The sequence below is a fragment of the Vulpes vulpes genome, chromosome 6, assembly GCF_048418805.1.
Source record: "Vulpes vulpes isolate BD-2025 chromosome 6, VulVul3, whole genome shotgun sequence".
Classification (NCBI taxonomy): domain Eukaryota; kingdom Metazoa; phylum Chordata; class Mammalia; order Carnivora; family Canidae; genus Vulpes; species Vulpes vulpes.
In genome coordinates, this window is record NC_132785.1 from 75,532,031 (window position 1) to 75,547,543 (window position 15,513).

A 15,513-nucleotide genomic window follows, 5' to 3' on the forward strand; every position below is an offset into this window, starting at 1 on the left:
TGCTCGGTCTAGAAGTTAGGTTTCTTACTCCAGACTCTGAGACCAATGTTCTCATTTATAAAATGGGGACAGTAATTCAAAATATTCTTGGGGTCCACGCTATAAATAAAAGGAAGCTGGTCCTTCCGCTATTTTATTCCTATCAACTTCTTCGTACAAGGTCCACAAGGAACCATTTTACACATAGATTCAGAACAAGGGAAGTTTGTAGTATGATAAAATTCCACTATATTCCTGAATATATACATTTAGATTCCAAGCACAGGTCAAATACACAATACCTCCAGAAGTTAAGACAATTAACTTATCATTAAGTTGAGGGGAATATTTTTTAAATGATGTTGGCTTTCTTCTTCATACACTCCACTTAGAAATTCTTTTAAATGAAAAGTGAAACATTTCCTCAGAAACTAAACATTTATGCATTTATTTATTTATTATTACAGCAGATAACTAATGCTTATTTATGTTTTAACAAATATAAGTATTTTGGTTTTATTTTATCTCCCATAGTAGATAAGAATCTTTGCCTAGAGAACAGAGATTATATTTAAAATACACTCCAAGGGATCCCTGGGTGGCGCAGCGGTTTGGTGCCTGCCTTTGGCCCAGGGCGCGATCCTGGAGACCCAGGATCGAATCCCACATCGGGCTCCCGGTGCATGGAGCCTGCTTCTCCCTCTGCCTGTATCTCTGCCTCTCTCTCTCTTCTGACTATCATAAATAAATAAAAATTAAAAATAAAATACACTCCAAGTTTCTTTCCACAAAATATCCTAATAGGACTTAAAACTATGTAATTTTCCAGAAAAATTCTTAAAAATTTTATAGTTGAGACTTTATCTGCTCCAACTGAAAATTAAAATCTTAAAAGCTTATTAAAAGCTAATATTATGATTCTAACATATAAACTTAATATTAATATTTCATAATTTTTCTATTCTAAACAAGCCAGCAAAGATTACTGTTAAGTTCTTCTTAAGAATTTCTGCCCAACCCAGTCCCCACCTTGTATAACTAGAAAATTTAACCTTTATTTCAGCCTATGTTTTTCCTGAACTTTTTTTTATAACATATGGATACCCAATATTTTTCATGCAAGTTTAAGAGGGCAAGAGCTTAAAAAAAAAAAAATTATCAACAATGTACTCTTTGAGAATTTAAACAAAAACAATATTTAAGCCCTAAGTATAATTCTACATAGGCATGTAAGAATACTAACTGCATAACATCAAAGAAAGTAATTGCTGACAGGAAATCAATGTCAGCATTTGAGCATAACTGACTCAAGTAAGTCTTAAATTTAAAGAAATGCCTGTATACCTGCATTCCATTAAGGAGAAAAAGATTAGTATATGTGCTGCCGAAGCGAGCACAAGGAGAAAAAGACGAAATCACAGCTAAACTCTACAGTCTTTTCTACATGCTAGGCATTGTTACAAATATCTGATATATTTCATTTAATCTTCACAGCATCACTGTGAAGTAGGTGTTGTTATCCCCATTTTATAGATGAAGAAACTATTTAAGTGACCTGTCTGATGTTACACAGCTGGAAAGTGAAAAGCTGGGATTTGAGAGCAAAAATTAGTCCATGTTCTAAATATCCTGAATAATATAGGTCATATACTCATGAAATAATTCATTAATTCTTTTAAATTGGAAAAAGCTAACTGTATTAAGAAATTATAAAGCAGCACAATGATTTATCTCTACGAAGAATCTTAGAAGTCAAAACTTATTCAAATACAAACATTAGTAAATTATACAGAAGAAAACAACTGACAAACTTTGTATCGGATCTCTGAAACTAACAGTTTTAGGCTTAAGCAAAAATAGTGTTCAAAATAATTATGCTGCTTATATTTTCCTTTGAAAAATAGTAGTTTCTATTTAAAGTATTAATAACCATTAAATGAGCAAAACGAGAAAAAAGTTTTGTTGAATTTTTAAACGCTTTTGAACACTGATAAATGCTTTCTATAGAGCCTTGCAACGTGTAAAATAAATTTCTTTCCACCAGTTATGTTTCTTCAGGATTTTTGTTTGTATTAACATCACAATATCCTTATTTCTTGAAACAACTCTTGTCACATAGTGGAAACTTAGTATACTAACACTGGTAGAAGGATAGTATGTCTTTATATTAAAAATTAGTAGCTACTAATTCATAAATTATCAAGCTGGTTCCTCAGGAAAATAAATCTCTTAAGTTATAACACTAACATACCACTAGGAAATTTTAATAATTTTAGAAAACAGGTACAGAACTAAGTGCCAAATCCCTTCTATCCAAAGTTAAATTCTATTCTCAATCATAAACACTAGCTATCAGTAATATTTTTAAAGCTCCTGAATTCATAAACATCATTTATATTAGTTTACATAGAAATTTATGCTATTTTAAAGCTGAGGTTTTTTCCTGGATTTATCTAAAGGAAATGACAATGTCCTTTATGTAACTAAAAAATGTTTTTGCCTATTTGGGCAACATGGCAATGTACTTTCAAGGTGAGAACCACAGAGCATCCACGTTTCCAATTTTATTTCTAACAGAGTCTAGTAAAAACTCTTTTTAAAACTGGATGTTCAATTTATAGGTAATTCAAAGCAGTATCTACATCACTGAAATCATGGAAAAACTTTATGCTAATGTTTTGTTGCAACTGTATTATCCTATTGCTTGTATTTTGGTCATTGACAGTGTTAGGAAATGCTACTGATTTTTCTAAATTATTCTTGCATTGGCAACTTTGCTGAACGTTTTACAGATTCTAATAGTTTTATCAACTTGGTTTACCCAGTCATTAAATCAGGAAGGGTCCTTCTGATGCCCCAATCTCATAATTCTCTTGCTAGAGAAATTAATAAAGAAATTTTAATTCACATACAAAAAATTAAAAGCAACAAATCAACTCCAAATAATTTTAATTTTAGACCACTAAAATTTAAACCACTAAACTATTTTCTACTCTTTCATCCTTCTAATATTGTTTCCTTTATTCTTAAATTTTGGAAATGAACAAATAACCAATCTATTTTTTCATGTTAAGAAAATTACAATTTTGTTTATGGACATGTTATGTAATGCCATTTTAAGTTAGCTTCAAAGCTTTTAAGATGTACTTTAAAAAAACTAACACAAATTATTTCAACAAAAACAAAACAAATCTGACCTGAAGTTATGCTAGAACCAGCAGATTACAGGTAGAAGCCTACTTGTTTGGTTGGAGGTGGAAAATTCTCCTCCTGATTAGGTAGAATTTAGGAGCAGGATGGGACATGAGAGGAAACATCTTCTTTCTCCTGATACTCAGAAAATAGAAGTAGAGAGATCAAAATATTTTGCTCTACAGAGCTGAATTCAAATAATGAAACACTGTTAAATAACATTAGCAGCCTATTTAATATGGCCTTGATAGACTAGAGTCTAACAGCAAATATGACAAACAAGTTAGCAGTTTTGAGAACCAGTTCAAAGAAAGTAGGTCTGTAAAACTTCTGGGTGAGAAACCAACACTACTTAATTAGAAAATAATAAGAAACAGTTGGAAAAGCATAAACAAAGTCAGATGCCCACCCTATGTTTTTTGTATCACTTCTTTCATTAAAGTATTATTTTTGACAATAAAAGCTAATTTATTGTTTAAGAGCAATTACTGAGATTTCTGGTTTCTCTGTAATCCATTTATCAGAAACAGAAAGACTGGTTAGCCTAGAGTATTAAATGTTAAAACTGTAACTCATGGGCACCTGGGTGGCTCAGCAATTGAGCGTCTGCTGGTTCCGGGGTCCTGGGATGGGGTCCTGGGATCGAGTCCCACATCGGGCTCTCCACGGGGAGCCTGCTTCTTCCTCTGCCTATGCCTCTGCCTCTCTCTCTCTCTCTCTCTCTCTCTAAAAATAAATAAAAGTCTTTTTAAGAAAAAAAAACAAACCCTATAATTCAGTTAAAGAATAAGGGACAGGGAAAGCATGCTTGCCCAGACACCTGTATTACTTGTAGAGCTTTAAAAAATGTTAGATGTCTGTGCAACCTCCAGAATACTACATCAAAACCTGAGGCAGATGCCTGGGGAAAAAATATTTCAAGTGTTATACATGAGTCTGTTGTTAAGAACTAATGAGACATTTAGAGAAATGCAGTTGAACTAGTCCCCAGAATTTAAGAAAAACTCTTCAAGGATATTCAGCTATCCAAATAGTGTAGTCTGTACAAAGCTATACCACAAAGAATCACACAACAGTGTAGGTTGAATGGACAACTAAGCAAAAATACTAGAGGACAAAAAAGGGCTGGACACAAATAGGGTCCTTTAAAAACTGATGGTCCGTTTTTTAAAATCTTAGTGTAAAAAAGAAAAAAAAGGAATTAAACAGCTTCTTAAGTATTCAAGAGTATCAGGTAAATATCTTTTCCAGAGAACTCTATTTCTAATCAAAAGCTAGAGTGACTGTCTATGAGTATTTTCAGTTTTTTTGGTGAAGCAGTTAAAGAAACCTCAACTCCTGATTTTAAATGAATGTGCCCAGGAAATATTTTGAGTTCATTTAGTCTGCTCATAAATGAGGGAGACATATAAAACTATGAAAAATTTTTCCTTTGTAGTTCATTTTCTTATTAATTCTCTCTGTACATTCTATAGTAACATTTACTCAAACCTTGGAGGGAAACATAAGCAAATATTTTCATTGAAAATCTAAGACTGGCAATTTTAAAAAAATTTAGCACTATTTAAAAAAAATCTCTCTTCACAGAACTTTTTTCCTTTTCCTATCTCTCCCCGTCCCGTCTCCCCTCCCCCTCACCCCCTCAACGAACCTAACACCTGAAGAAGCAAACACTAGGCCCTTCACAATTTGTCTCTAACAACAGAGGCAATCAAAAATTCCAACAATCCAGATTTCTACTATATAAGCTTGTGTAAGAATAATCCTGTCCAATTTTCATAGCTAATTTTTAAAACTATGAGGTTAGTTCAACGTCTTGCAAATTTGTTTGCTCTGGAAACATAATGCTATAGAATATCAATGTGTGTACCTGGAAAAGTTCTCCATACTTAAATAAGTTTGAGAAATAAACGGTTGGGGGCGAGTATGTGTTTGTGTGTCTCTTAAAAAACCTGACTTCTGGGGGCCTTTAATATGTTGATATATACTATAAATCTTTAATCCATTAGATACTTATTAACATTTCCCAGAAAGTGTTGTAAATTTATACAAGTGCATGGCAAATGCTGAATTCATTCACAAGTCCCTTTTCAGGAATGAAGTTTTTGCTGCTACTTTATATATTCCTTCCTCCTTTGAAGTCTTAAAAATGATTTTTACTAAAAATAACCAAGTCTAATTATGCTTTTAGGTCTTAAATGTACGCATGCACAAAAAGTTGAAAGCAACTGTAAATTACCAATAAATAAGCACTGGGTTGAAGGATTACGTATATTTTTCATATACTTTTCTAAATAATCCATATTTTATAATATGATATTATTTTGATAATCAGATATCAAGCTTGTTTTGATTTAGTGACCCATATCTCATCATTATTTATCTCTTTAAATCCATCACAAAATGCACGTTATCCCAAATGAAGGAAATAAAAACAACTAGAACTGCCACTTAGAAAATTATTTTCAAAACTTCTTCCTAAAACACCTCCCCCATTAAATTACTAAAAGGTAATCTTTCGGGGATCCTGGGGTGGCTTAGTGGTTTAGGCCAGGGTGCGATCCTGGAGTCCCGGGATCGAGTCCCGCGTCGGGCTCCCAGCATGGAGCCTGCTTCTCCCTCTGCCTATGTCTCTGCCTCTCTATGTCTATCATGAATAAATAAATAAAATCTTTAAAAAAAAAAAAAGGTAATCTTTCTGAATTATACATTTACAGTGAAGCAAGAATTATGAAATAGGTACTTACCCCAGTTAAGGTGCTACCTTACAACATTTTAAAGGGAATACTTCACCTTTATTTTAATATTTCAGCACTTAACATGCATATCTGCCAAAATATTATGTAAGTTGCAGGCAAGGAATTTTGTAAAGCCGTTAAGATTCTGAGAAAAAAATGAATCTTCCAGGCAGTTTTGACACAGTAGCAGAGTGTCTGATCGAAACATGTAAGAATTATTGGCCAATGGGTACCTGGGTGGCTCAGTCAGTTAAGCATCTGCCTTTCTTGGCTCAGGTCATAATCCCAAGGGTCCTGGGATCAAACCATGCATTGTGTTGGGTTCCCTGCTCAGCAGGAGTCTGCTTCTCCCTCTCCCTCTACTCCTGCCGCTCCCCCTACTTTGTGCTCACTTCTTCTCATAAACAAATCTTAAAAAAAAAAAAAATTAGTGGCCAAAACTCATTTCAATTTTTCTAAACATTTCAAAAATGGTTTCCAGTAAATGCTTTAAAAATATTTTTAAAAACTAAAAAAAAAAAAAAAAAAGCTAGAAGCAAAAAATATATCTAAGAGAAGTTTACAACAACTTAGGAGTTTTAGTTATAGATCATGTAGTTAGTTGTTAAGAACAAAACATTGGGACGCCTGGGTGGCTCAGCAGCTGAGTATCCACCTTCAGCTCAGGGCGTGATCCCGGGGTCCTGGGATACAGTCCTGCACTGGGCTCCCTGCAGAAAGCCTGCTTCTCCTTCTGCCTATGTCTGTGTGTCTCTCCTGAATAAATAAATAAAATCTTTAAAAAGCAACAACAATAATATATATAATTATATATTATATATATGTATAATATATATATAATATATAATTTTATTATTGTTATCCATAAAACTGCAAAGTCAACCACCAATTTCATTATAAAATTCATTAAAGGTTCATTATTTCTATCACACTTTATTATTTTCAAAAAAATAATATTGAACACTTCTCAAAAACATCATAAAGATTATGTCTAAGTAATTATCAATCAAGGTATCCTGAACTAGAAAACACAAACATATCACATCCAATAATTGAATATTTTCTCATTTTTAGAAAAGACATTAAGTTTTTTCATTGACAGTATTTTCAAAAAATACCAACAAGAGTATCTATGTATTTATGTATATTCACCCCTCAGTATGTACCCCCTTGGTTTGGCTGAAATCTCTGATCTTAATGAAATTATGGGTGTTATAAAGCACTTCACCTGAAATATCATTATTAATAAAAATGTACCTTCCCTTTGGGGCATGTGGGTAGCTCAGTCAGTTAAGTAGTTGACTTGATTTAGGTTCAGATCATGCATGATCTTGGGGTCCTGGGATGGAGTCCCACATCCAGCTCCATGCTCAGTGGGGAGTCTGCTTCACAATTCTCTCTTCCTCTGTTCCTCCCCCCCGCCACCCTTTAATATAAACAAATCTTAAAAAAAAAAAAAGCACCTTTCCTTGCATAAGCCTTTAATACATTAGAACAAGAAGGACAGAGATAGGTTGTTTATTTATTTATTTATTTATTTTTTTTGAGATAGGTTGTTTAAAAGAAAAAAAAAAAAAATCAACCCTACCATAAGTGGCAACATCAGGGAAACACTCATAAGAGTGATACGAAAGTACCTAAAAATGTACAACTAATTTTCTAAGAGCTAGCACATTTTGCATAACTATTCAACATATTTCCTTCTAAAAGACAAGACACTATATGATTTTATTCACGCAAAATTATTCTTAAAAAAAGCTAACCTATGGTGATAGAAATCTTGTGGAGGAGGGGTACTAACTTGAAAGTGTCACTAGGGAATTTGGGGGATAATGGAAATGTTCTATATTTTGTTTGGGATGAAAGTTAACAGAGGTGTGTGTAAGTCTCAAAAATCATGAACTAAACCCAGCATCTATATATTTTATTATATGTTAATTAAACCTTACAGACCAACTCATTCTAGTGCTGGGAATCAAGGACCTGAGGCTGAAAAGCTGACCAGGTTTCGAAGGTCCTTAAAAATTGGGGCTTCAGGGATCCCTGGGTGGTGCAGCGGTTTAGCGCCTGCCTTTGGCCCAGGGCGCGATCCTGGAGACCCGGGATCGAATCCCACGTTGGGCTCCCGGTGCGTGGAGCCTGCTTCTCCCTCTGCCTGTGTCTCTGCCTCTCTCTCTCTCTCTCTCTATCATAAATAAATAAATAAAAATTTAAAAAAAAATTAAAAAAAAATTGGGGCTTCACAGAATGGTTTACTTGGCTTAAAAATGAGTTCTTAGAATTCTATATACTATCATAATCAAATAGAAATACAAAGATTTGTTCCAAAGCAACTCTAAGATTATGTTCTTTTCTCAATTATTACTTCCATTACTACAGATGATGCAGATGCATATTCAGGATTTACCATATCATTAGTCAAAACAATGGGAAATTAAAAGTCAAGGCTCTGATTGTTACCTTCCAAGTCATCTTCTGTCAAACATCTATAATGACATAAACATACATTACTACTTCTTTTAATCACCTGAGAAGGAAAAAACTCAACTGTAAACAGAAAAAAATTTACAACCAAAAATACTAGACATTGGCACAGCACTAAACTTAGCACTTCCAGAATGAACTGCCAGGATAGCATGAGAATTCAAATAACTCAAAATGTTGATTTCTCAACCACTTTCCCAATTTCCCACACCTCCCCCAAAGAAATTAACTTTGAAGAGTTTATTTGATTAAGCAAAATTTGAAAGCAGAAGGATTAAAAAGTGAAAAAGGTGGTGCAGAAATTAGCAGAGGTGGCACTACCTGAAAGCTCATCAGAAAGGGGAGTGAGAACAATATCAGGCAAGAAGGGTTTGGAAGTATGGATCAGAACAGGAGCACTTTTAGCACTGCGTATATAGGCCGATGGCAGAGCACATTCACCAATGGATCGGCTTCTCATGGCTTTAAAAAGGAAAAGAAAGAAGTGGGGAAGGAAAAAAGAAGAGTGACTATAATGAAAGGATTGTGTCACAGAAAAAGCAGCAACAGAGAAAACTAAAAGATACAAAGGAAGGAAATTTTAAATTAAAACATTTCAGCACGGCAAATACTGGCAAGCTGTAAGAAAGAAACCAGAGAACACATGACATTTCGAATGTAAAGTTTTTGGTGTAAAGCAGGAAAATGCTTTTTATTATTTGCAGTTACAATAGTATAGCATTAAAAAATCAGTAGATACTTTAAATTAGCTTATATTCTCAAAACCAAGGGTTGAAAATTTCATTGAATGGAAACCCTAAAAAGAACTCAACATTATTAGTTGAAAGAAATTTTTGGTACTATATTTGGGCATTTCTCTGAGCCATTATGAGGCAATTCCAAGTCATTCTTAATGAAGCTGAATTCCAAAAACAAATCATTTCTACTTTCATACTCTTCCCTACAAAGTTTCAAAGTCACCCCTAGATCATTTTAGAAACATTTTATGAAATTCATAATCTAAAGGACTAAATCTCATGGTTAGTATTTGAACATGGGAGGAAAAGAATGCTTACTCAAATTAATATCTCTTATTTACATTAAAGTGTAACATCATACAGGACGCCTGGATGGCTCAGTCAGTTAAGCATTGGGACTTCAGCTCAGGTCATGATCCCAGGGTCCTGGGATGGAACCCCATATGGTCCCTTCTCAGTAAGGAACCTGCTTATCCCTCTTCCTTCGTCCATCCCCTTGTGCTCTTGCTCTCTTTCAAATAAATTTTAAAAAATAAAGTTTAACAGTATAATTTAAATTTTAAGTAGAAATATTTACAGAAAATAGAATTTGCAATCTAGATGAACAATTAAGTCACTGAGAAAAATAAGTTAGTGCTAATTCAAATCTTAAGCATATAATATAAAAACTCTAAAGATTAAGTTCTTAAAGATAACTTAAAAACTGGATTACTTTTCAAAAATTATATTTGTAGTTGCACTTTGTAGTCTCTTATAAGGAGGCACCAGTTCATACAATTAAAGACAAACTTTAGCACACTCAAAAATAAATTAATGATCTCTAGTTTATACTTCCTAAACATTTTTTAAACTTAACTTTTAGTGTAGAGATTCTTAAACAAATGAAGGTATGTATATTGTTATGTATGAATAGAGGACTTAAAAGAAACAATATTGATAACATCCAGTATAATAGGAGTGCTTAAAAAAAAAATCTGAGCATTAATATCAATTCAGAATCTTGGGTTTTCCTCGTTAATGGAAACTCTTGGTTCCCTGATGCCTAAATTCATTAACCTGTCACACAAGGCCCATGTGACCTGGCTGTAATAATCACTGCAATTGCAACTTCTCCTCCTGTTCTCACATGCTGCTGCCACAGAGAATTTTACACTGTTCCCTGAATTTTTCATGCTCTTTCACAATACGGCTTTGTGAAATTTGTAATATTCTTGGTCTTCCTTCTGACTCTCCTTATTCAAAATGTCATCTCATCTATGAAGCTTTTCTGACACTGCCACATAATTAACTTATTAGCAATATAGTAATGAACAAAACAGTTAAGAATCCCTGCTTTTGCAAAGCTTACAAGTGGACTGTATGTTTTTTATGTCAGCCTCCCAACTTTTCAAACACAACTATATTCTCTGACCTTTATAATCCTAGTTTTTGGCACATATGAGCTCAATAAATGTTTACTGAATGAATATCTGTATTTGGGGAATCAAGCATAATTTTTTGAAAAAGGCTTTAGTTGTGAACATATAGAGGAGAAAATCAAAACAAAATACTTGTTTTAAAACTAAATTGATTCTTTTAAAATGAATTTGATTCAATTTTCAATTCTATAGAAGGATTACAAGTTTTCTTCTGTTTTTTCATTGAGTTACATAATTCCTTGGAAATAACAATTCCTTCTGTTTGTTCTCTCCTACCACCAACTTGAAGGAAGAACTTGAGCATTTCCCTTGGAACTTTCCATAATCACAGTGGTTTAAGTTTGTTATGATCCTAAATGAATTCTACAAAAATGCACCTATTTTTTCACTACAGGTCTTTATGCACACCTGAAAATCTGTCCAGTGTCTCACAGCCATGTAACCTGCACTATAGAAAATTACTTATAATGAATTAGCTACTAGGAATTTTGGGGATTTACTAATCTAAAGCTTAGGTCAGAAATCTCCAGAAAGCCACTGAAATTCCTACTGCCACATTCACTACTAAGCCACACACACCACTGATCTTAAATCTGTAATATGTGTTTTACGTAGATGAAAGGGCAGTATAAGAAATATAACATCAAAAAATAAAAACATATTTTCAAGCATCTAAGCATGCCAATTTTTGAAGGTTTTGTATCTTTATTCTTCCCAAAAAATGAATAAAAAAGAAAAATAGATGTATTCCACATAAATTCATCATGGATCATAAAATACACGCATTATGTCAAAAACTGTAACCTTCATTCAAGAGTTGTCATGCAGCATAGGAAATTCATGAACAGCAAATGTATTCACTAAAAACACCCAAACACAAAATAAATAGAAGGCAGGCAAGTCTGGCCTTTTCTCACTTCTAAACCACTACACATACTTCTCCATATTTATCATTAAATAAAATTCATATCATACATACATGTATCTCCACTGGCAGAAATATCTTTATAAGTCCCCAAACTAAGGTCCAATATTATGAAAAACATAAACTAAGAGGACAATCTGAAAACAGAAACAGTGATGTATTTGTTCCAACATGAATATCATAACTAACTTCTTACAAACTCATTCTAAATAAGTCTAAAGTATCTCCTTTAATAATGTGTTGGCATAAGCAAAATCTTAGTAGTGATGAAGGACTTACTAGAATGTATACGCTTTATCATAGACTGAATTTTTACCTGCGTACACTCACTACAGATATAAAATTTTTTAAAAAATATTTTAATATATATATACTCAAACACCATCTTAAACTAATCTGCTGCTCTTTTCAGTATTTTCCAACTTATGCAGGTATTTTTCTGAACAAAATTTTTAATGCTTCAACTTTTTATTTGATAGGTTTGTTTAATGACCAAGCCAGACAAGGTTGTTTTGGCATAGGTACCAGAAAATAATCATAGGTATGAATTTAAGATGAGTACTTTGCTTATTATGTTTTTTAAAGATTAGAAATATGCCAACATGTTAATGATCATTTCTCATTAGACAGTTCATTGATGCTTCCTTAAATTTCACATTCCACATTAAGCATAAATTACTTCTATAATCAGAAAAATTATATGAGGAACTCTAAAAAAAAAAAAGGTATATTTTAAGTAAAACAAAGTAACATTTTAAACTTAAAAGAAGTCTGTCCTAACCAATACACAAAAATTTTCATTAAATCTGACATTAATATAAAATGAAGGCATTTCAGATGTAATCAACATCTTAATCTCAAAAAGTGATTCTATGCCAAAACTTTAATTATATAATTTTAATTCACCCATACCCTTTTTCCTTGTATCATTTCTTATTTTTGCTTGACATAGACAATCCATTGATTGTCTAAGCATAATTCTATGCTTATTTTACAGGCAGAAAACAATTTTGAAAATATAATGCTTTTGAAGGATTTAAAATTAACTGTTATTTTTAATTGTTTTATTAAATCTTTAAAATTAATAGTGTCTTTCACTGATTATCATTAAATATAGATATATTTCCACAAAAAATGCTCCTGCCACAAAAATCATAGACTCTAGGGGTGCCTGGGTAGATCAGTTAGTTAAGCATCTGACTTCAGCTCAGGTCATTATCTCAGGGTTCTGGGATCCAGCCCTGCGTCATGCTCCCACTCAGCAGGGAATCTACTTCTCCCTCTACTCTTCCTCCTGCTCACTTGTGCACATGTACACATGCACACATGTGTTCTCTCTCTCAAATAAATCTTTTTAAAAAAATCATAAATTGTAAAGCCTAAAGTAATTTCAAGCAATTTTGTTTCAGGCATATAAGGTATTATCATTCCCAATAATGCCTAGGAAGAGTTCAAGATTACCTAGCTGTTCAGTGATGAAAGAAAGAAAAAAAAAAATAGGACAAAGCCTTTATATTTTTCATTGCAGTATTCTTTCTACTACAATTCAGACCAAGAGGAAGAGAAATAAGATAGTAGCTAGGTCCAAAGCATACTGAGTGATCCTATATCCAGAAATTCTTCCCATCATTGCTCATTGCTGCTACTTCCAAGATTACAGAAGTTTCTTCCATGTCTGTTAAAAGCTGCAAGGAACCTAACAACATACTCTAACTTGGTCTTAGCTATCTGCAAGCATGAATTCCAATCTAAGAATTGCAGCACTGAAAATCAGCTACCCTTATTTTCCATGTTTGTGAGTATATTCACTTAGTAGAAACTCTACCAGTTAATGTGTGAGTTCTGTAAAGTGAATCAGAGTTCTATTTCGATTCTGTAAAAAACAGTTTAAAATTACTGATACCTACAGTAAAATAAGCTACATAAAAACGGTAATGTCAGATAAATCTTAATAGCAACGGATAACACAGCCTGTTGTCAGACTCGAGTACACCTGAAGAAAAGGTTTTGCTATAGAAGTTTTTCCTTTAACGACCAGAGCTAACTGATAAGAAAATTATACGTTTACATACATTATCACTAAGGACTATAAACGTATTGCCCTGTACAATTCTCATTATTTTAAAGAATACATACCAACAGTTTTTTGCCGTACTATACTCCTTGCCTTTTCGGTTCCTGGGGAACCAGTGGTTGTTGCACTTCTCTGTCTCATTGGGGCTTGGCCAGGCTGATCACGACTCCATCCTCTAGAAAATGACTTGTCAACTGAAACTTTCTGAAATTCATGTCCAACTCCTAGAAATGCAGATTTTCAATCTCAGTATACTGTCACCTGATTAATAATCTCTTCAAATCATGCATGCTACCTTGCCTCAGATTTTCAGGTTTACTGGAAATGTATTATAAAGTATCAAGTTAAACATCTGTGTACTGTAAGGCTTTTCTGAACTTCAATTTATGTAAAAATCATATTCTAAAACTGATATGAAATTCTAAAATACAACCATCAGAAATAAACTATTATTAAAATCCTTTGCCATCCACTTATTCCATTAAAAAAGAAACATTTGGATAGAGAAGCAAAAAAAATTTAAGAAATGAGCTAACGAAGCCATCCTGTGGTGGAAGTTACTAAATCTCTACCTGCCAATAATACCAGTTGAGAATAAATAGTCCAGGAAAAAATATTTTGGTCACATAATTAACATCGATGGACTACTGTTAAATATAAAATGTGGACTCAGATATAATCTCTAGCTAGCAACCACTTAAAAATGAAAAATACTAATACATCAGATTATAAAAACACGTATTAGCAATATAATCACTATGTTATTGTCCCATTATAAAAACACGTATTAGCAATATAGTCACTGTTATTGTCCCTCTCCCCTTTTTTTAACACTCAAGAAAGACATAATCCACCTCTAGGGAATGTCTGCTTTTAGTTAAAACTAAGAAAATGTTTTCAAAAGAATTTCTCAGATAATTCTCTTTAAATAGCGTAACATGAAATCACCTTATAAATTCTAACCAAAAAAAAAAAAAAAAGCATATGACAAAAACAAGCATTTTATGAATTTCCATTTTGGTTAATCATTAAAAATATTTAAGATTCTAAATTGTGTATTTAAATTTAGCTAGATATATACAGAACATTTTATTTCTCATCAAAATTACTAATGATTTTAAGAAATGATTTCAAGAAAAATTACAAGGTACCTACATGTTTTATTACTGAAAATTTTTAATCTAGAGGGTAAATGAAGTAGGGAACAGTTAAGAGAAAACAACTTTTTACCCTCACCCATCTTCCTAACTTAATTTTCCTAGACCAAATTATTTAAACAAATTTATGTGAATCATCTCTATGGACAACTCTTACCTTTCCCTTTGTGCTTTTTTTGCTTCTGTTCACTCAACTTATCCAATGGTAAATCACTGAGATCCAAACTATATAAATTTCTAGCTAAGACTTTAGTTAGTGTTTCCATAGTCAGTGACCACTCAGTGGCTAACTCTTCCCAATAGGTCAATGATGATAATACAGAGAGTAAGTCATCCCATAGTTCTCGAGAGATGTATACATTTAGATTTGCTTTGATCCAGGCAACTATAAGAGTCTATAAAGACAAACAAATAAAAATGAAATATGTTCAAATTCAGATATTTAATTATTAAAAAAAAAACTAAAAACAAGCAGAATTTTAAATCACATAATATCCATGATCCTTTCTTGGTACATAATACTTATAAAGGAATTCATGAAATCATTAATATCTACTATAAATTTCATTTTAACAATTGTCGCACTCAACAATCTAGCAATTAGGACAAGATATCAAAACTGAAAAGAACTATCCCTGAAGTTGTAACTATCTTTTATGCTGTATTACATTAATATTACATAAACACTGCTTAAAGAGTCTCCACACTATTAAAAATTTGAATTACATTGAAATTATTTATGAATGCTTATTGAGCTAAATTGACCAAAACCTACATTCTGTAACTGAAGATGAAAATCAGTATACAAT

General features: G+C 32.6%; 1 protein-coding gene across 11 annotated transcripts in view; it reads right to left on the bottom strand.

The window, feature by feature from the left end:
- The window catches only part of RALGAPA1 (Ral GTPase activating protein catalytic subunit alpha 1), a 240,264-nt gene that overhangs the window by 135,981 nt on the left and 88,770 nt on the right, over positions 1-15,513 (bottom strand). For 6 of the 11 annotated variants that reach the window (XM_072761425.1, XM_026019063.2, XM_072761428.1 and 3 more), the window contains exons 15-16: positions 14,862-15,099; positions 13,610-13,771 (exon numbers count right to left, since the gene is read on the bottom strand). In XM_072761425.1, coding sequence (XP_072617526.1) covers positions 13,610-13,771; positions 14,862-15,099 — 400 coding nt within the window. Of the gene's footprint in view, positions 1-8,714; positions 8,856-13,609; positions 13,772-14,861; positions 15,100-15,513 lie in introns of all 11 variants that reach the window. The other 5 variants (XM_026019058.2, XM_026019059.2, XM_072761427.1 and 2 more) reach the window with 1 other exon arrangement.